Source organism: Mytilus trossulus, chromosome 8 (genome assembly GCF_036588685.1).
Source record: "Mytilus trossulus isolate FHL-02 chromosome 8, PNRI_Mtr1.1.1.hap1, whole genome shotgun sequence".
NCBI lineage: Eukaryota > Metazoa > Mollusca > Bivalvia > Mytilida > Mytilidae > Mytilus > Mytilus trossulus.
The window spans coordinates 9543942-9566775 of record NC_086380.1 but is presented as its reverse complement, the minus strand read 5'-3'; the positions used below and the strand labels follow the sequence as shown (position 1 = coordinate 9566775).

The following is a 22834-nucleotide window of genomic DNA, read 5'->3' as shown; positions in this document are numbered from 1 at the left end:
CCTATACCTCTAGCCAATATAGAAAAGTAAACGCATAACAATACGTACGTTGAAATTCAGTTCAAGAGAAGTCCGAGTCTGTTGTCACAAGATGTAACCAAAGAAAGTAAACCATAGACAATAACACATAAATTACAACAGACTCCTAGCAGTTAACTGACATGCCAGCTCCAGACTTCAATTAAACTGAAGGAAAAATTATGATTTCATCATATGAAAATCCGGTGTAATCCTTCCCGTTAGGGGCTTAGTATCATACCATCATAACATATATGAGAAGAACATACCCCGTGTCATGCCAACAACTGGTTTTTGAATAAATGTGTTTAGTTCCGATACAAAGACCCTATAAGTGAATAAATATTAAGGCCAAAATGTGCAATCTTTAATGACCTGACAACAGTATCGTAGCTATATCCCTTCATAATTAGTCTATTCAAAGGTTTAGTTAGTTTATGAGGTGAATACTGACACCTTTGTGCTTTATAAAGAATATTTCCATAACAAATTGGATGTGAAATTTTGTCAGGGTGATGAAATCTTATATAATTAACTGTTGCTATGAATTAATTGACCATCGTGTCCTAACTCAGGTATCACAGTTTCTTATCTCTATTTTTTTTTAATGTATTTAAAATTGCTTAAGGTGGTATGGGTGTCTTCCTTCATCTTGGATTGTAAAAAAAACGGGAAACAAAGGTGCAGATTTTCTATCAAATTAGCAAAATTTGATGCAGGAATGCAGATATTTAATGTGGATTTTCATTTAAAAGAATCAATGTATAAGAATATAACTTATAATTATAAATATTTGTGCAAATATTCATTATTTTTGATTATTTATAAAAAGAAAAGTAAATGGCATTTTAAGGGGAGGTTACTCTTAAACCGTGCATTTTCTGAAGGATTCTACATGGAATTTTCCTACTTTGTATTTTAGGCGGGAAAAAACGTACGGTGACCCTATTCTTTTCTTTTGATATCCTCAAAGCATTGTCTGAAAGCTATCTTTTGCTTAAGTATTTAACAATTCTATCATTTTGTTTAGTTTCTAATCACAAAATGTTTTTTTTTCCTGTGTAAACCATATAAAATGTGTCATTTTGTCACGTCCTGTAGCTTGAGAAAATGCGCGGTGACCTATTATTATTATATTTTTTTTCAACATATATCAATAGATTCTACGTTTTGGCAAAGTATGAACAAATTCTATCATTTTTATTTTAGACTCCCATACCACCTTAATCATTGTGTCAATACATATTCCAGTTTTAATATAAAAGTGTTAGTTACTCGTTCTATTCTGAAAGTTTATACAATCTTATATCATTGTACATAAACTGTTAAGGATAAAGTGTGAATTGTGACACATGCTAATACAAGTGTTTCAAAAACCGTTCATAAACTAGGGGGAGATCTAGTGTAACAAAGGTATCCTATAATTAGTCAGGCCGAGATTACTCTGACGTCCGACGGCTGTTTTGCCCAGCTTGTCTGGCAAAACAGCCGTCGGACGTCATAGTTATCTCGGACTATCCTATAATACTATTTTTAATTAAAAAAGCAGAAAGTAAAAGAAAGCAAAACATATTAATAAATAGATAATACGAAAGCAAAATGAAGATTGTAAATAGATAGAATCAATAATTTTCAAATATGAATGACATTTATAAGATAAAACACGGGCCGGTATCAGAACATAGTACCTATTTATGAAAGAATATGTTTTAGTTTTAATGATACCATTGAAGTGAGAAACATGTAATTTTAAAATATCCACTATATGCAGATTTACGTGCTGTGTTGATTAGTCATACCAATTCTATTTTTCATAATTTTAATAGTATGTCAGATGACGATAAATTTGTATTTTTATTTAGTGATGAAAATGTTTACTTTTATACTGCCAATTCTGGTATGATATTTTACTGAAAAGAAAATGTTTATTATATTCTCAAATTTTGTAAAGTTTTGTCATTTTATATTTTAGATATCTCAAGATGGTTCTGTTACTGCTTCTGTGTTGTGTGATGTAGTCCATGACCTGAGAAAACAACTACCAAATATACTGGAGGTAAACTTCTTCTCAGATAATGCAGGATGTTATAAGAACACAATGATGATGGTAGCACTTAAAGATGAACTAGGAGATAAGTTGAAAACATACAATTTCAGTGAAGCACAGGATGGCAAAGGTAAAATTTCATAGTTTTCAACTTGATTTTTCAAAATAAAAAAATATTTCAATATATTGAAAAAAGATGACTCTCAACAAGATACCAAAATGACACAAAAATTAACAATTATAGGTAATGGTAAGACCTTCAACAATGAGCAAAGCCCATACAGCATAGTTATCTTTAAAAGGCCCTAAATGACAATGTAAAACAATTCAAACGAGAAAACTAACGGCCTTATTTATAAAAAAAAATAATGAGAAACACATACACAAATGACAACCACTGAATTACAGGGTCCTGACTTGGGATAAGCACAAACATACAAGTCAATTTTAGATTGAAGGTTTTTTTTTTGTTGTCTTCAGATGGGAAAAGAATTATCAAAATTTACATTTTGTGACCTACAACTGCATTAATGTATTGTCCTAATTGTATGCATGTATAATGGAATAATGGTACTTATTTTAAGCAATTTTAAAGGTCTTGTCTTCTGATCCTGATATTTGGAGAATAACTTTTTTTTGGTAGTTTCTCAAATATAAAATGTATATATATTCATATTGATTTGCAACCATTGCATTGTATGTAATGACAGTTTACAAATGTGTTGTAGGTCCATGTGACCGCAGAGCTTCACATATCAAGGCATGTGTTAGAAGATACATTAATGAGGGACATGATGTCACATCTGCAGAGGAGATGAAAAAGGTGAGTCTGAATAAAATACTAATTTTATATGCAAAAATAAAGAGTAAGAAGTTGACATAGTAAGAAGTATACCAATTACAAAAAGAGTGTTATAAACGTCTTGTCAATGAAACAAATCTCCATAAAGAGATATATAATCAGCTAAAGTCACTGTATGACCTTTAATAGAAAAAAAGTCATTACTGCATTGAATGGTTTACAGGGCTGAAATAAGTGAAAAATTATTTTTAAACACCTTAAGAAAACTTACAACCTAATTAATGTATAACACAAATTTCCAAAATAACAATGCATCTGACTTGGGACAGGCACATGATATTCATTGCAAGGTTTAACATATCAGTGTGTACACTACAGTAAAAATCAACTAAAATGACATACCCCACCAAAACGACATAATGAACAACCAACAATACACTAAGAACACAAATCATCATTTGAGAATTGGTATGCATTAATTTCAGCCAAGATGTTATGCATAGTTATATGATAAGAGAATTGGTATTTATTATGCATACCCAGTAACTTAAGTAATAACCTGTTATAAACATAGCAATTCTAATTTTCATTTCTGCTTATTTTTACAGGCTATAGATGTTAAACAGAAAGGATCATTTAGGGTTAGAGTTGTTGACATTGTTACTAATTTGGATGCAGAGAAGTCACAGATTAAACCAATTACTGGAATTACTCAATTGCATAATTTTTCATTTGATGTCAATGGAATAACAGTTTGGAAGGCATATGGAATAGGAGAAGGTAATAAACAGAATTATGAATCTGACCTATGAATAACTAACACATTTAGTTTTGTGTCGCAATGAATATCATCTGCTTGTTTGCCATGGTTAACATGGTTAAGGTGTACATTTAATTTATTGCACTTTTTCATGCTTAAACAAATAGTCAATATTTACTGCTTTGACCTTGATGGCCAATTGTCTAAACTGCTACTGTAATCACTAGCCAGTCAGCATTAAGTTTGTATGTTCATTCTCTGATCGGGCATTATAGACACCAATATACTAGATAAGATTCCTTATAAAAAGTTAGTGGTATTTTCAGGTCACCCCTGCTTCCTCCAACCATTCAACCAGATTGCCCCAAAATAGCCTCAAAAAGTAGCTCAAAAGTTGCTCATTATCCACCAACAAAAATTCAATCAAAATCAGTATAATTCTCCTGGTATGGTTCTGATAAAGCCTGTGCAACATTTTGATCTATTTTTCTACTCTTTTGAAGAAATGTCAAATAAAGCAGTAACTAGGTTTCATCTTGATAATTATGGAGAAACTGTTCAAATATAAGTGTCTTTCATGTGTTATTTTCAAAAAAATTGTCACAGTATTTCTGTCTGACACTGAAGTTTAAACTAGTTGTTGCAATACATTGAGATTGTATCAATTTGACCATAGGAATTGGTGACTAATAAGTATATAATTTTTGTAGGAAAGCGGATAGCATGGGAAAACATCGGAACCACAGAGCAAAGAACCAATCTGTTGGTTAAAGTTGATTGGACAATTACAGCTCCTCAGTTGTTGGAAGTAGAAGGTAATCCATTTGTTTTGAAAATAACCAGCTACTCTAAATTCAGAAATTATTGCGAGGTTTTTATCATTTCGAAAAATGCAACAGAGATGTTAACGCAATAATTTAATGTTGAGATATTTTATATGAATTTAACATTTTTTTCTCTCAAAATGTTAAAAATGAAAATTGCATTAAGTCCCAAATTAAAAAATGGCAATAAGTGCACACAATACTTTCTGAATTTACAGTAATCAACTTCCAGCTAAATTTTACTTTATTTTTTTACAATTTATTAAAACAATTTAACAATTTAAATTTAAACAGTTTTTTTACTTTTGAACATAAGAATTGCATGATATTTTTTTTTATGTGTAACACCATCATCACATCCTAAAAAGGGTGCACAAAAAAATCATTTGAAATCTATCCTACATTTCATTGCAGTAAAAATAACCTGTGCCATAGACATACATCTTGGTCTTTCAAAGCTCTATTATTATTTTATTTTGTGATTCTATAAAATGTTTTGGAAGCTTGAGGTTGCATGCAATGCTAAAACTTGTACACAGGAAGAAAAAAGGTGAAAGTTTTATTGTTAAGGTTTTTGTAAATTTGAATATATAGTACTGGACAGGATATATCACCTGTGTATTGTACTTTAAAAAGAGTTAACTAATAATAGGATAACCACAAATTCAACTTAAAAATTTCAAACAGAAAAAATATTGTAGAAGAGTCAGAACATATAATGATCCTGAAAACAGAGGGCATTTTGCATGCTTATGATTTCTTTATCTGCATTTTCTATGGAAGGTTAGACTAAACAGTAAAATTAAAGGGTAATATATTTTGCATTTTTGTCAGTAAGAGAATTACTGCAGTTGACTGTTATCATTTATTGGTAATAATTTCATCATATTTGAACATGAAATAAAATTATAAAATTGTGTTAGAAAATAATATGTTTTTTTTTAATCATTTCAGTTATGGCACAAGAAGAAGAACTTGTAGAACCAAACCCCAAAAAACAAAAGAAGAACTCCATCAATCAGCCATATGATTGCCCAAAAGATGGCTGCACAAGAGCTTTCAAAACTCAAAGTGCACTGGAGCAACACATCATTGTTGGTAATTGTGATTATCACAATGAAAAAACAACTCAAGATAAAGCCAAGTCAATGTATGGACAAAAAGTTAATTCTTTGTTTCACGGAACAAGGGTTCAACTGGATTGTAACTTTAATGACTGCCGTACATCAGAATCAGTAAAGGGATGGGCACTGAAAGGTAAAAAGAAAAGAACAGTTTTTACTCAATCTCAAGTGAATTACATGAAGGAGAAGTTTGATATTGGGAAGGTATCAGGAAGAAAAGTCGATCCCTTTCAAGCAGCTGATGAGATGAGACAGCTGCAAGAAGAGGGGAAATATGTTTTTTCAAGGAAGGAATATTTAACTGGGCAGCAGATTACAGCATATTTTTCAAGGTTGGCACTCAAAGACAGAAAGACCGACCTTGATGATTTCAGATCTGCCGAAGAGGAAAATAATAAAAGATGCCTTAAACAGGAGATTTTGGACAGTGTTTCTTTATAACTTTGATTAAACAGTGTCTTCCATAAATTGAGCTCAATCATCTAGTATCACAATTTTTTGAATAATATATTTATAGATAATTCAGTTTTAATATATGTGTACTTTTATGTTTTTTTTGTTAATTCTAGTACGAACAAAACCCTTATCTCATTTATCAAGGCAAAAACTTGAACTTTGCAAATTTGACCTTGACAGTTTAAAGTTGTCCTGAAAGTGCAATTTGAACCTTTTTTTTAACATCAAAAGGACATATCCTTATTCACTGACTAGCTTGATTAAAAATTGCAATTCAAGAAGATCTGTTACTCTTCTAGACTAAGACTAGACAAAGTTGAGTAATTTTTTTTTTTTTTTTACCTTGACCTTCAATTTTGAATTTTTACATCTGGCAAGTCTTATTTGTGTTTCTTTCTTTATAGTAATAACCAATGTAGATATATACTATTAACATTAAAGAAACAGCCAGGAATATCATTAAAAATCTACAAATTTTGGCAAAAATGTCAATATTTCAGATCTTTGACATTGACCTCTGACCTTGACCTTTGGAGTATTGATCTAAAAGTCCTTATCAATCTTTTGCTTTTAATAGCATCTCATTGGCCTTTACTTTTTGAACATTTTGGTTAATGATTGAATGTAAGAAAATGAAAAAAAAACTTACCTTGATATGTGTCAAATGAAGAAAATGTGCAACCCGGTGGGGGCTTTTTGGGGTTCATGTTAAAGTATAAATACTTCTTACCCCACTAATTTTTTTTAAATTTTGGACAGCATAATAACAATGTTCTTTAAAAAGAGTAATGACTTTATCACTGATTTGGTGCATTTTTATAAATTAGCCTTAGAAATCCATTCAATATTTGACATATTAAAAAAATGAAAAAGGAGGGGTGACCTTCTATATTTTTTTTATAGTAAGGAAATATAGATGTTTACCAATAGATGTATTTATGACATGATTAAACTATACTAAGTTCATGATTTCTTTGTTATTGCCCAATCAGTTATGCATAATGAGATTTGAATTACAGAAAATGGCCAAAAAAGGGTATTATTTTCATGTAAAATGGATGTAAATAAGCATGAATGGTTACCATGGCAACCGTACTGAAACTTTGAATTTTTTTATTGTTTAAGTTATTGTAGGGTGGTAATAGACTCTGTATACAAGTATGACCAAATTCTGAGACTATGCATGTCTGGCCCCCTCATTAAAATTCTGGTCCTTACAGAGAATTCGTCTTAATTTGTATCATATTTTATATTTTATGCGTGTAGCTATATACCATTTTTTATAGTTTCTCATAACTATTTTTAGAGTGACTCTTGTTTTATTTTGGAAATTGTAATTTTATGTAAATGTTTTGAATGAGGTGAGACTAAAATTAAATATTGTCTTGTCTAATACGTTAATTCAGTCAAATATGTTGAAATAAATATAATGTATCAACTACATTTAATTGTATATATGCCTTTTTTTGGTGTTATGTTGTTTATATGACGTGGCCTTGTACTTCAACAACTCGTTATTGTGTTATTGTGCCATGGTTAATGTTTGTTTACATGTTTATTTGTTTTATAGTGATAAAGATAATAACATAATGTTGACTTCTTCACCCCAATTTTTGTTCGTGTTTACCTGTCATGTCTTTTTGTTTTATTTACACATCACACACTAGCTATAACACCAGGTTAAATCCACCATTTTCTACTTACGAATATACCTGTACCAACTCAGGAATATGACAGTTGTTGGCGATTTGTTTGATGTGTTTGAGCTTTTGATGTTGCCATTTTAATTTTCTTCGGATTTCAGTTTTTTTGGTAATCTTACTATTTATATCATAATCAAATAGGAAATTGGTAAATACTTTTTTGGAAAGAAATCTTGAACTGAATGCGTTTCGATATTAGAATAGTAGACTTTCAATTTAATTGATTTAAAATTGATAATCTATATGACTCCACATTTGGAAGAAAATCTATAAATAATATTGCAATAATGATTTTGATTTAAAACAACAAACTGTTGAAATTCTTTCGGAAGCGAATACTTTCAGATCCAGCTTCGTTCAATTGATATATTAAATCAAATAATTGCAAACAAGGGATAATGTTATTCTCAAATTCAAAAAGACGTTGCTATAGTTGCTTGAATCTCCGTCATTTGGTCTCTGGTGAATAGTTCTCCTTCGCAATCATATCACATTTTACTACTGTTATTAAACTTGAAATTGGTCTTCGATGTTCGATTCACTTTTATGTTCGTTTGATTGCATTACGAAAAATAAAAGTTATACTCGGATTTATTTCCTCTAGATCGTGACAAAGGTTACTCTAAAATGCTATCTATGTCCGGTTAAATGGTTAAATTAATAAACCATCAGAAGATGATGTAAGTAAATAATCAACTTTATTGTAGTATCTACTTTGCATAAAAAGTGGAAGAACTGTTTCGTACCAATATTGACAAGGTAGTAAAGTATCAACCAACAAGTTGGTAAGTTTGTTATTTTAAGACTAGTTTGATATTTCTTAATTTGTTTCAGCATTATTTGTCTTCATTTCAAGGGTTCACAAATGATAAGTGGGGGCAAATTTAAACATTTGATTAAAATTTTGCTACTGAGTTGCTACATTTATTATTCTGTAAAAATTATTCAGCAACTCAATATGACGACTATTCTTTTTGTTTACTACTCATCAATTGAAACCAACGAAAGCAATGCGACATGATAAGTACATTAGAAATAGCATTATCTAAACTATACGGATTATATGAAAATAACAACAGACATAGAAGACAAGTCAAATACAGGTCATCATACAGCCTTCAGCATGAACAAAATCTATATCGCATAATCAGTAATAATAAGCCCGAAATAACAAATGTAAAATAATTAATTCAAACGATCATATGAACAGCATGACTTTTGTACAATACAATAAAAAACAAAACAAAAAAAACAACAAATATTATATATAGCAACAAACAACCACTGAATTTCAAGTTCCTGACTTTGGACAGACACATACATAATGTGGCGACAGTGGTTGAAGACCAATTGATGGCCTTCGGTTATTGTCTGCTCTTTGGCCGGGTTGGTGTGTCTTTGACATATATCCCATTTTTATAAATTGATCAATGTAATGTTTAATTATATACAAAATTAGTAAACAAAAACAGCCATCATACCAAAACAAAACATAGAAAATGTTCCTTCAGATCTCTCGTAATCAGTCTTTTTTTAGTTTGAATATAAAGTTGAACTTTTTTTACTTTTAGTATGATTAATAAAATAGAGAAAGGGTAAAGCGCCAAAGTGACAACAACCCTTCAAAAGGCCACATATGGGTCTTCAAAATAGCAAGAACATACTGCATCCGGAGGCGGGATACAGATGGCTCTTAAACAAAAACGTGTAATAGTTCAATGAAAATGAAACATTAAACACCAAAACATATAAAAGATCTAAAACTAAAAACAAAAACAACTTTTTTTTTAAAGGAACCACAGTTTAATAGAAATGTAAATGAACTAAAATTAAAAATCATTTTGATTAATTAAGGAATGACTGTAATATTTTTTCTGTATTTGAAGAAATAACAAACAAAATGTGGTGCACACTGAATAACGCGCGTAGCACCACATTTTTTATGTTATTTCGAATAGACAGAAAACATATTACAGTCATTTCATATAGTTTAATTCTAAATATCATTTTAATCCGTAGAAAACCATAAAAGAACGTTCATGACGTCATGGTCACATGACTAAATTATGTCTATGGGCTGGTAACAAAATAACGTCAGCCAATCAGAAGACGTGTTACATTCAAAATTGAATTAATGTATTTTAAACTGAAAAGGAAAAAAATAAGTCTGAAGATCTTCCTGGGATTACCTTCATCAAGAACGCTCAATCCCAAAACGAGTCTGAAGATCCTTCTGGGATTACCTTCATCAAGAACGCTCAATCCCAAAACAAGTCTGAAGATCTTTCTGGGATTACTTTCATCAAGAACGCTCAATCTCAAAACAAGTCTGAAGATCTTTCTGGGATTACTTTCATCAAGAACGCTCAATCTCAAAACAAGTCTGAAGATCTTTCTGGGATTACCTTCATCAAGAACGCTCAATCCCAAAACAAGTCTGAATATCTTTCTGGGATAACCTTCATCGAGAACGCTCAATCCCAAAACAAGTCTGAAGATCTTTCTGAGATTACCTTCATCAAGAATGCTCAATCCAAAACAAGTCTGAAGATCTTTCTGGGATTACCTTCATCAAGAACGCTCAATCCCAAAACAAGTCTAAATATCTTTCTCTGGTTACCTTCATCAAGAACGCTCAATCCCAAAACAAGTCTGAAGATCTTTCTGGGATTACCTTCATCAAGAACGCTCAATCCCAAAACAAAGACGAATGAATGAAAACCCTAACAAGGATTCGGAACATGAATGCTATATTATACCATTATCCCAAAATATGGTTTGCGCCCGAAAACATTAATTTTCAAATTATGAATGTTTATATCCCAAGTCAGCAGCATGTAATTAAGTGTTTGTCTTGTGTTGCTGTCATATTTCTATCTTCTTCTTCTATCATGTAAATCAGGTCGTCGGTTTTCTAGTTTGAATTGTAAAATTTGTCACTTCTCAGCCTTTCAGATCACGCTTTACGTTATGAATTTTGCTTTTTTGTCGCCGGCTGAGTGGTGACTTGAAGTTGCCAAACACATAGCTTCATTTGGTTTATAATTGTCTATTTTGCAACCATAGTTTTACTACATTCTTATTTATAATTGAATTATTTAATATCATTAATTAAATGAAATAGATTAAAGAGAGCAATCGATTTGTATGTACAATGCATTGTCTTTTTTATTCTCGTTGCAGAACGAAAAAGACGTTACTTATTAAAAAAACACCATGGATTTGAATTCAAACACAACTACATTGTTGAACCAAACTTCAAGCACTATACAATTACCATTTCCATCGTTACTGATCTTATTTCTTACTCTCCAACAAATTATCTTCGTGGTTGCTTGTACGAGTAATTTGTTTGTTATATATACAGTACTGAGATACATGAGCTTGAAAGACAGTTCGAACGTCTTTATATTGAACTTGGCTATAGCAGACTTCTTCACCGGTATATCTGTAGGAATTCAAATATTGTATATGTTTTACCGCCATTTAGACAATAATGCCGTTACCTGTTTACTACGTTATCAAGGAGTGGGTTCCATGACTATTGCGTCACAAGTTACTGTGTTCCTCCTCTCAATTGATCGATACATTACTGTCTGTTTTCCGGAATCGTATAAAGGAATGTCGTCGAAAAAACTATCTATCATTTTTGTCACACTACCATGGCTTGTGTCTATGTCTTTGTCAGTCCCGCCATTTTTCGGATGGAACAATTTTAAAATTGCTCATACGTGTAGCTACAGTCTTTTGTTTACACCAGATTACTTCTGGACAATTGCTATAACAGTTTGTTCCTTGAATCTTTTCTCTTTCATCGCTCACTTTCTCATTTTTAACGAAATTCGAAAATTTCACAAGAGGACAAGCCCGCTCATTGCATTGGCGATGAAGGATAAAATATTTAAAAGAGGAATACGAGGATCAAAAGTTATGTTATTCATAACAATAGTCTTTACCATATGCTGGATACCATCCATGTCATTTTCATTTGCTTACGCCAATGGGCTCACTAATGATTCCAATCTAAATGAAGCATCATTCTGGCTAGCATTCCTTGGCATTTTGAACAGTGTTATCAATCCTGTAATATATGCATGGTATAAGAAAGACTTCCGAAAGGCATGTCAAAAAACGTGTTCGTGTTGCTACGAACAACATCAGACACACTGAGCTACATGTGAATGACTACTCAACCACCGTAGAAAAAGTGCGCATGAAGAGTGGTCCGAGATGGTAGACATTTTTGTGAATATCCACGTACCCCTTCAGAAGTCTTTATATTTTGTCATAGTTGCTTTAACGTTTTTTTGTTTGAACTTTTATGTAGCAATTTCTTTAAGTTGTATTTGCTTTAAAATTGTTTGTCCTAACGTCTTTTACACTGACAAGCACACATGTTGTATCAACGATGCATACTATAAATAAAGGCAACAGTAGTATACCGCTGTTCAAAACTCATAAATCCATGGACAAAAAATAAAATCGGGGTAACAAACTAAAACCGAGGGAAACGCATTAAATATAAGAGGAGAACAACGACACAACACCGAAACGCAACACACACAGAAACGGACCAAGCAACAGACAAAACACCACGAGAATAACAAATATAACAGCAAAACCAAATACGTGAATTTGGGATAGACAAGTACCGTGCCACGTCTTATCTCAATATCTCAAAAATAAGAGAAAACACAAACGACTCAACGTTAAAATGCAACACACACAGAAACGAACAATATTATAACAATGGCCATCTTCCTGACTTGGTACAGGACACTTTTAAAGGGGAATAAAAGTGGTGGGTTGAACCTGGATTTATGGCATGCCAAACCTTGCACTTTAATGGCAAAGTTAAATATAACATTGAAATGACAACATAATATTACAGGACTACAATACAAATAAATATGAGAACACATTAGACAAAGAAAAACATGATGAATAGATAACAAAAGGCATCAGGTTTAAAATTCAATACGCCAAAAACGCGTAAATGAGTTGATTAACTGTTTGATTGATGTTTGATTTTTAAGGGCAATTTTGTTTTTATAAAATATTTTCTTAGGGCCAATTTATTATTGACGTAGGAATCTAAAGTGCTCAGAGTTCACCACTGACCTTCGGCAGGAAAGTTACATATAGATCTGTTTTGTTAACGAAGTCAAAAAGATGAAGTCTTCTAATTGTAGACCCCTGTCAGAAATCTCACCAGAGACGCTCGATTGGAACAATTTAAAATGCTAAGCAAACTGAAAATATAAAGTTGAAGAACATTGAGGACCCAAAGTTCCAAAGGGTTTTACTCAATACAAATAAGGTGACTATACCTGGCGAAGAACATCCGTAGTACTTGTATAAAATTACTTGTAATTAATATGTTCAGTATGAAGTCCTTCGATTGAATGAAAAAAATGAAATACACCACAACAAGAGTAAAGCAATATGTTTACGCAATCAATAGATTCTTACCCACAAAAACCTCTCGACATATGTAAAGTGGTTATAATTGATATAGAACACTACCGCGAAAGTGGTCTTTGTCATGTTATAGGAAAAGTGTGAGCAATTTTATTTGTTCTTTAATTGGATAAATTCTTTCAGGAAATTTAACGGTACAGAACAGTAATTTCAGGGCAGTTTCTTTGACATATTTGATTAGGACCAAATCACCAGCACTGATCAGGACAAAACAACTAGCACAGATCAGGACCAAATATTTTGATCCTCAACGCTCTTCAGCCTTGTACTTTATATGGCCTTTATAACTTTTCTGGATTCGAGCGTCACTGATGAATCTTATGTACTCGAAACGCGCGTCTGGCGTAAATACAAAATTGAATCCAGGTATCTATGATCAGTTTATTTACAACCACTGGGTCGATGACACTGCTGGTGAAGTTTTAAATCCCCGAGGGTAAGACCAGCCCAGTAGTCAGCACTTCTGCGGTGACATGAATTATCACTGAATGGTCATATTGATAAATTAATAACTGTTTGCAAAACTTTTGATTTTTTGAAATACTAAGGCTTTTCTACTTCAGCAATAGATTACCTTACTTGTATTTAGCAACACTTTGGGGAATTTTGGTCCTCAATGCCCTTCAACTTCATACTTTATTTGGCCTTTTTAACTTTTTTGGATTCGAGCATCACTGATGAGTCTTGTGTAGACGAAACGCGCGTCTGGTGTAAATACAAAATTTAATCCAGGTATTTATGATGTGTTAATTTACAACCACTGGGTCGATGCCACTGCTGGTGGGGTTTTAATTCCCCGAGGGTATCACCAGCCCAGTAGTCAGCACTTCTGTGCTGACATGAATTATCATTGAATGGTAATATTGATAAATTAACTGTTTACAAAGCTTTTGAATTTTTGAAATACTAACTTAAAGGCTTTTCTACTTCAGGAATAGATTACCTCAGCTTTATTTAGCAAACCCTTTAGGAATTTTGGTCCTCAATACTCTTCAACTTCGTACTTTATTTGGCCTTTATATTTTTTTTTCGAGCGTCACTGATGTGTCTTATTAGACGAAACGCAACTCTGTCGTAAATACAAAACTTAATCCTGCAGGTATCGATGATGATTTTTTTTTACTAGCACTGATCAGGACCAAATCACTAGCACTGACATGACCAGGATAAAATATATAATCACCAGCAGGACAAACTCACCCCATCACCTATACGGACCAATAGCACTGTTAATTATAACAACACAAAACGATAGAAGTTGGATCAGTATATCTTATTGTTTCCTGTTTTATGCCTATATATAGATAAGCACTTCTGTTAAACTTTGAATTGTTGATAAGGTCGGAGTTAATTAAAGCATATACTGGATAAAAAGGATATTATAAAATCGTTCTCACTGTTCACACGCTCATACCAACCAGGACTTTTAAAAATATATAGAGAGCGACCTCGATTCATTTCAGAATTTACTATATCTGTGTTATGAAAACATGAAGAGGTTGGCTTTTGGTTTAAAAAAAAATGCTAAAATTGTATTAATCTATTACACTCATATACTCCAAGAGTATACATCAGACTCGGACTTCTCTTGAACTGAATTTTAATGTGCGTATTGTTATGCGTTTACTTTTCTACATTGGTTAGAGGTATAGGGGGAGGGTTGAGATCTCACAAACGTGTTTAACCCCGCCGCATTTTTGCGCCTGTCCCAAGTCAGGAGCCTCTGGCCTTTGTTAGTCTTGTATTTTATTAATTTTAGTTTCTTGTGTACAATTTGGAAATTAGTATGGCTTTCATTATCACTGGACTAGTATATATTTGTTTAGGGGCCAGCTGAAGGACGCATCCGGGTGCGGGAATTTCTCGCTTCATTGAAGACCTGTTGGTGACATTCTGCTGTTGTTTTTTATTTGGTCGGGTTGTTGTCTCTTTGACACATTCCCCATTTCCATTCTCAATTTTAGTCTCTTTTATAGATGGAATTGTTGTTTATTCAATTATTTGTTTCTTTATATATGCATATATCCTCCGATTGTTCGTTTGGTATAGTTTTGTCTTCTGCTGGGATAGTTTTTGTCAGGAAACTTTCCGCCTCTACTTTTTCTTTTTCTGTTCTTTCTGATTCAATACTCCAGTCCGTCTTTTTCCGTGCCAGGAAGAATTGTAGAACCTTTAGTCCAAACACACCATTATTTAATGCAGTACTTGTTCCATAAATGAGTATTCGAAATTTATAGTTATCGTACAATGCGCATGCTCCTCTATTATTACACTTTGAGCTCCATAATAAACAAGCTAGGGCTATAATTTTTCCATATAAAACAGGGCCAGGAAACCAACCTGCAAACAGTAAATAATATAAACATGCTAGCAAATCGAATTAACTTTATTTAAAATAACTCAAAATAAGAGATTTTTTTTTTAAATCGTCAAAAAAAAAGGAGTAAAAATGTTTTGTTTTTTTGTTTAGATCTTAATGTCGACTCTTAGACATCAAACATACCAGCTCATAATTTTAATACACCAGACATTCTGTGCGTCTTCAGAAGACTCGCCGTTAGCGCTCAAATCAAAACAATTGAAAGCTCGAAACTTGTATCTAATGATGGCAATACGTATTCTTGATGATTGTTGAGCTATACCTTGAAGACTATGAAATTTTCATTCATGTCAATGGCAAAGGTCTATGCAAATACAAGAGTGGATTTGTAGTTTAAAGCAACACTAAAATGTTTTCAAAATAGGTGTATTTATAATTGGCCGTTTCATAATCTAAAGAAGCATGGGCAATTTCATTGTTCGTACCCCAAAATGAAAATAACGTCACGTCATTTGTTAAATTTCCATTGTTTATGGTGTACACTTTTGAAAATATTACCCAGGATGCATTAGATTCTAAAACGGAGAAGATGCTGTGTTGCCAGTGAGGAAAGTAAGATAAACCTTACCCAGCAGTGTAATGATGAAAGATGTAAATCCAACTACAATAGCTTTATCTGATGCTGACACTGATCTAAAATAGTTCAATTAAAGAAAACAAGATAAAAAAAATCAGAAAATAATGAATATATGTTTACTGATGAAAAATGCATTTTCTGGAGTTTTATTTGAATTCGACTGTCATGAGATAAAAAAAAAAAACTATATATGATACAGTAGCTGCGCTTCATTTCTCTCAGGCTCTTGCAAACCTCAGTGTTGGTACAATTTTGATACAAAATTATTTCTTTGTATTATTTCATAAAATCATCAAGTAAACTGTAAGTATAATTTAACTTAATTGACAAATTCGAACTGTTGTATAACTATGATATAACAAGTTTATAGATATAGGATGATGTGGTATGAGTGCCAATGAGACAACTCTCCATCCTAATAACAATTTATAAACCAATTATTTAAGTAAACCATTATAGGTCAAATAGGTTATTATTAGACTGTTTAGTCCTATGTATGCATCAACTGTTAAAATGTTTTTAAATTTAAAAAAATAACTGTTACCTGATAAGTAATATAAATCCTGGTATGCTACTGCATGACAGAACCAGTCTAAACAGCAATGATACAATAGTATACGGAATGAGAAACTGGCAAGTCCAGGTTTTACTGTAAGATCGCTTGAAGATACCATGTTGCCATTAAACGAAAGACATGAGCAGCTGCCATATGACTTCATTAGAAATAAAAATGTAAAAAAACGTTTCACAGATTTTTTTTTTTTATATAATTTTGTTGATATTTAATGCAATGTGACATAATAGTGGTGTGTGTGTCCGCAATTTTGAATCATCAGGTGTTGCTTTTTTCGTGCGTTCTCCATTTTTCGACATTGTTTTTTTTAGTCATGATACTTCTATTCGTCCAGCATTATAGTTTTTCGGTATTACAGTAGATGTTATAGGAACAACACTAAATTACCATTTTACTGTTCCTATATATACATGTACATATATAATAAGAAGATGCGGTATAATTGCCAATGAGACAACTCTCCACCAGAGACCAAGTGACTAAGAAGTTAACAACTGTAGCTTTACATACGATCTTTAACAATGAGAAAAACCAGTACCGCAAAGTAAGATATAGGGGCAGGGTTGAGATCTCAAAAACCATGTTTAACCCCGCTTGATTCCGCCACATTGTTGCGCCTGTCACTAGTCAAGAACCTCTGGCCTTTTTTAGCTTGTGTTTCTTTTTCACGGCTGCACGTGAAATAAAAATTGCAAAACACGTTGTACGACAGTATTAACCCTTTACTACTCTCTTCGGTCATTGCCAAACATACGACATCTCATTGTTTTAGTATAAAGTTATAACTGGTATGGCGTACTTTTGGTTTTAGTATAAAGTTATAACTGGTATGGCGTACTTTTGGTTTTAGTATAAAGTTATAACTGGTATGGCGTACTTTTGGTTTTCGCCGCAACAACATATAGCATCATTTGATAACTGATAGACATATATTTTAATGAATATCCGCTGCACGTTTGGTAACCTGCATCATTTTAAACAAGCAAACGTTACATATATGAGGCTCTGGGTATGGTTTACAGAACAGAGGATAATGGGGGAATGCAGTACAAAGGCCCCCCAAAAAGAAGAGAGAATAATGGGGTGCTAGTATATAAGAATAGAGAAGATGTGTGAAAAAAAGAAAAACAAAAAAAGCAAAAACAAAAAAAATGAAGAACTATCCAAGTTCGTATATATTACCTGTTGAAAATTTTCTGTACATCCAGCATGGCATGGTGAAAAGTAGTTGGTGTTATGTGTCTCTGCACACACTGGGAGGTAATTATCACCACAACGGCATTGGTGCATGCAGAGCGAGGAATTTGTGTTCAAATGTCTGTTGAAAAATTAAAAGACTTTTCTTTAACGGAATGAACTTATGAAAACAAAGTGAGACAGGTTATTTGAAATGGAGAACACATGAAATCATCGTGGATGAAGCAACTAATTATGTTTTTCAAAAATCAAATTTATAGATATTAATTGAAAAAGATACAAGATCAAAATAAAAATAATAATAAAAAATCGTTCACGGCTTGTAGTGAGGGAGGCGATATATTTTGATAGATACATACCTCATTTTGACTTACCGCGTAGGGGAAAACAATTAAAGCGCTGTTCCGATGCTTTTGGATATATTTTATGTCGTTCAAGTAATTTTCAATCATGTATTAAGATTCCTTCTTGTCCATTAAATACTTAATTAATAAAATTGTGAATGGAAATGGGGAATGTGTCAAAGAGACAACAACCCGACCATAGAACAAACAACAGCAGACGGTCACCAATAGGTCTTCAATGCAGCGAGAAACACCCTCACCCAGAAGCGTCCTTCAGCTGGCCCTAAACAAATAATATGTATTCTAGTTCAGTGATAATAGACGTCATACTAAACTCCAAATTATACACAAGAAACTAATATTAAAAATCATACAAAGGCCAGAGGCTCCTTGGGACAGGCGCAAAAATGCGGCGGAGTTAAACATGTTTTTTTAGATCTCAACCCTCCCCCTATACCTCTAGCCAATGTAGAAAAGTAAACACATAACAATACGCACAGTAAAATTCAGTTCAAAAGGATTCCGAGTCCGATGTCAGAAGATGTAACAAAAGAAAATAAACAAAATGACAATAATACATAAATATATTCTCCAAGTCACAGTGGCACCCAAAATAACTTTATGTTTTGTCAATAACTTGGTTAATAATCAGGTTACTTAGTGTGAATGTGTATTCATTTTTTTTTTGGTGCTTTAATCATTCTAATCATTTTCTGTGCTTTATTTTGTAATTCATTTGATTGTATAATTCAAATTTTGGGCACCATGATTGGTAATAAAAACAACTATCTTATTATTTTATCTGAAATAACAAAAGACTACTAGCAGATACTGATATGCCAGTTCCAGGCCTCAATTAAACTGATTGAAAGAATATGTCGTCATCATATGAATATCAGGCACAATCCCTTCCTTCCTTTGGGGTTTAGTATTATACCATCATGAAATATATGAGAAGAACATAATCCGTGTCATGCCAACAACAAGTTTTTAAATAAATGTGTTTAATTCCGATGCAAAGACCCTATAAGTGAATCAATATTAAAGCCAAAATATGCAATCTTTAATGATCTGACAACAGTATCGTAACTATATCCCTTCTTAATAAGTCTGTTTAAAGGTTTTGTTAGCTTCTGAGGTGAATACTGACATTTTTGTGCTTTGCTTTGTAAAGAATAATACCATAAAAGATTGGATGTGAAATACCAGAACGTATAAGAAGTCTGCATGTTGAGTTATATTTACGAATGATGTCCTTGTACCGATGATAAAATTTAGTAAATGTTTTGACTAGTTTGTGATATCGAAAATCCTGGTGTAATATTTTTTTCAGTAATACGTTAAAATCTAAAACGTTGTTACATACACCAGCGAATCGTACCACTTGAGATATATAAACACCGTATATGGTGACAAGGGAACGGATAAAAATGGATAATTCACGATAGGAAATTTACAACGTGTTGTTTTCATACTTATCATTTTAACTAACTAATCATATACCTAAGTAAGCCGCAGTACTGGACTGTTTTACATTGGTGTCGATATAATCAATTAGGTAAGGTTCAACTGGTGATCTCACGATTCCTTGACGTATCATTCCGGAAGCTATGATTGCCATAGCAACCACTGTATATGGTGTAGAACTTCCAACCCTTGTTATGTCTGAGGTATCCTCACACTGGTCCAGTATATGGTGTAGAACTTCCAACCCTTGTTATGTCTGAGCTATCCTCACACTGGTTCAGTATATGGGGAAGAACTTCCAACCCTTGTTATGTCTGAGGTATCCCCACACTGGTCCAGTATATGGGGAAGAACTTCCAACCCTTGTTGTGTCTGAGGTATCCTCACACTGGTCCAGTATATGGGGAAGAACTTCCAACCCTTGTTATGTCTGAGGTATCCCCACACTGGTCCAGTATTTGGGGAAGAACTTCCAACCCTTGTTATGTCTGAGGTATCCCCACACTGGTCCAGTATTTGGGGAAGAACTTCCAACCCTTGTTGTGTCTGAGGTATCCTCACACTGGTTCAGTATATGGGGAAGAACTTCCAACCCTTGTTATGTCTGAGGTATCCTCATACTGATCCAGTATATGGGGAAGAACTTCCAACCCTTGTTATGTCTGAGGTATCCTCATACTGATCCAGTATATGGGGAAGAACTTCCAACCCTTGTTATGTCTGAGGTATCCCCACACTGGTCCAGTATATGGGGAAGAACTTCCAACCCTTGTTATGTCTGAGCTATCCTCACACTGGTCCAGTATATGGGGAAGAACTTCCAACCCTTGTTATGTCTGAGGTATCCCCACACTGGTCCAGTATTTGGGGAGTTTTTGTACTTGATTGTGAATCCTCTATGGCATAAGTTTGGCACAGGTCTTCAGAATGACCATCAACCAAAGAAACATTTCCAAAGGATGTTTCGTTTGATAATTTGAATTCGTATTTTAATGGAGACTGAGGCAACATATGATATTGAACTAAGATATGCTGGTAGCCCAGCTAATACGTTGGAAATAAATAAAGCACGTGGTTTGTGAACTCTCCCAGAAAAGAAACTAGCAAATAATATAAAGGAAAGAAATCCTATATCAAATGCACTTATCAATAATCCACACTGAGTGCTAGAAAATCCAATTTTTTTCTCTAAAGTTGTAATTTGTGTCGAAACAAAAACTGTTAAAGTACTCGTAAACAAGTTAGATATGGCACAGAAGGCACAAAATACTTTCATACTGGCAAATCTTTGCATAAATTGTGGTGAAAATCCACCGATTCCACATCTAGTTGAAGGCATCATTATGGTTGTCTCAGTCTATAGCTGTCTGTTTCCAACCTCACTTTCTAGTGGAGAAATCGAAAGCAGTCCTAATTCTTAGTTAATATATGTTGACATGAACAGGCTATTTGATATTGTATTTATATTTGTGAATCATAAGAACCTATCAACGTCCACTCTGTTTTTGTAAATGTATTTCTGCTTGTATCAATCTGACGAGTTATACACTTCTAAACTAAACAAAGTAGTAATCGTTTACTGTTGATGAGGTTCGTAATTGTTTCTCAGTTGTCTTTTTAATACAGATTAGGCCGTTGATTTTACCGTTTGAATCGTTGTAAACTAGTTATTTATGGGTCCCTTTATATCTTGTTGTTCGGTGTGAGCCAATGATCCCTGTTGAAAGTACTTTGACCTATAATGGTTTACTTTCATAAATTTCGACTTGGATGGAGAGCTTTCTCATTAACACTCATACCATATATCTTCTTATATTTATTTTCCCGCCATTCATTTCAAGATAAAAGAAAAAAAGTATCTCGAAAAGGATTTCTTTGACCTATCAATACATTCAGCTTGTTTTGTTGCTACTAATGCCCCTACTTATAGTTTTGATTTTGAATTCTAGATTTTTCAATTTCACATAAGTAATTGGGCTTTTAATCCCCTTCAACTGTTTAATATTTATTTAGTCCTAAGAAAAAATTCTAAAAACAAATGTGTTACCTAGTATAAAAGATAAACATCAAAATATATCATTGCAGATTTTATTTTTATATGGTCCTATACAAATAAATACACAAGCACGTTTCATGTGTTATATCCCTAAACCTTGATATAGCTCCATGCATATATATATATATGTATACAACTGTTTATTTTCCAATACTTCTACTAAAAACATAACAATGAATTTGTTCTATTCTCCTGTATGTAGTTTTTCATGTCGCTTCAGATATATTTTCTGCTTGAAGATTTTGTTACACACGGGACATTCTAAAGATTCTCCTTTGCCATGAGACCGTTCGTGTGTCTTCAAACTAGCATTAAACCGGAACGTTTTCTCACACGTAGAACACTTGTACGGTTTACTGTCCGAGTGAATCATCAAATGTGTCCTTAGTGACGAACTGCCCACGAAGGCTTTCCCGCAAAACTCACAAACATATGGCTTCTCACCCGTATGTGACCGTTCGTGAATTTGTAAACTGCTCTTGAAATTAAATCCTCTCTGACAAACATTGCAATTAAAAAGTTTAGTATCAGAATGGATGCGCTCATGCACGTGTAGGGATCCGACCAGGAAAAATCTTTTATTACAAGTTGTACATTTGTGTGGTCTGTCACCCTTGTGAACTCTCGTGTGAGTTTCAAATTCACTTTTAGTGCTAAATCCCTTTTTACAGAGAGAACAAATGAAAGGTTTCACTTTTCTGTGTGTAACCTCATGTAGTTTTAATTTATATTTTGTGCAAAATCCCTTTTCACAAATGCTACATTTAAGCGGTTTATTCTTTGTATGTACAAATTTATGATATTTCATTTCTATTTTGCTCTTAAAACCTTTATTACATACCGGACATGTAAAAGGCCGTTCTCCGCTATGTATTCTCTCGTGAAGTTTACAACTAAAGCTGCTAGCAAACATTTTATGACATACAATACACTCATGGCGTTTTTCTCCCATATGTATCTTTTCATGTCTTTTCCAGTTCGCTCTCCATGTGAATTTCTTGTTACATATAGAACATTGGAAAGG

General features: G+C 33.0%; 1 protein-coding gene across 1 annotated transcript; it reads left to right on the top strand.

Moving 5' to 3' along the window:
- The first annotated feature begins 2079 nt into the window (after positions 1-2079).
- On the top strand, positions 2080-6123 carry LOC134681639 (uncharacterized). Its single transcript, XM_063541292.1, has 5 exons — positions 2080-2195; positions 2794-2888; positions 3476-3647; positions 4338-4442; positions 5406-6123. The coding sequence occupies exons 1-5, from the start codon at positions 2117-2119 to the stop codon at positions 6014-6016; spliced, it is 1062 nt and encodes a 353-aa protein (XP_063397362.1). The 5' UTR covers positions 2080-2116; the 3' UTR covers positions 6017-6123.
- The last annotated feature ends 16711 nt before the right edge of the window (positions 6124-22834 follow it).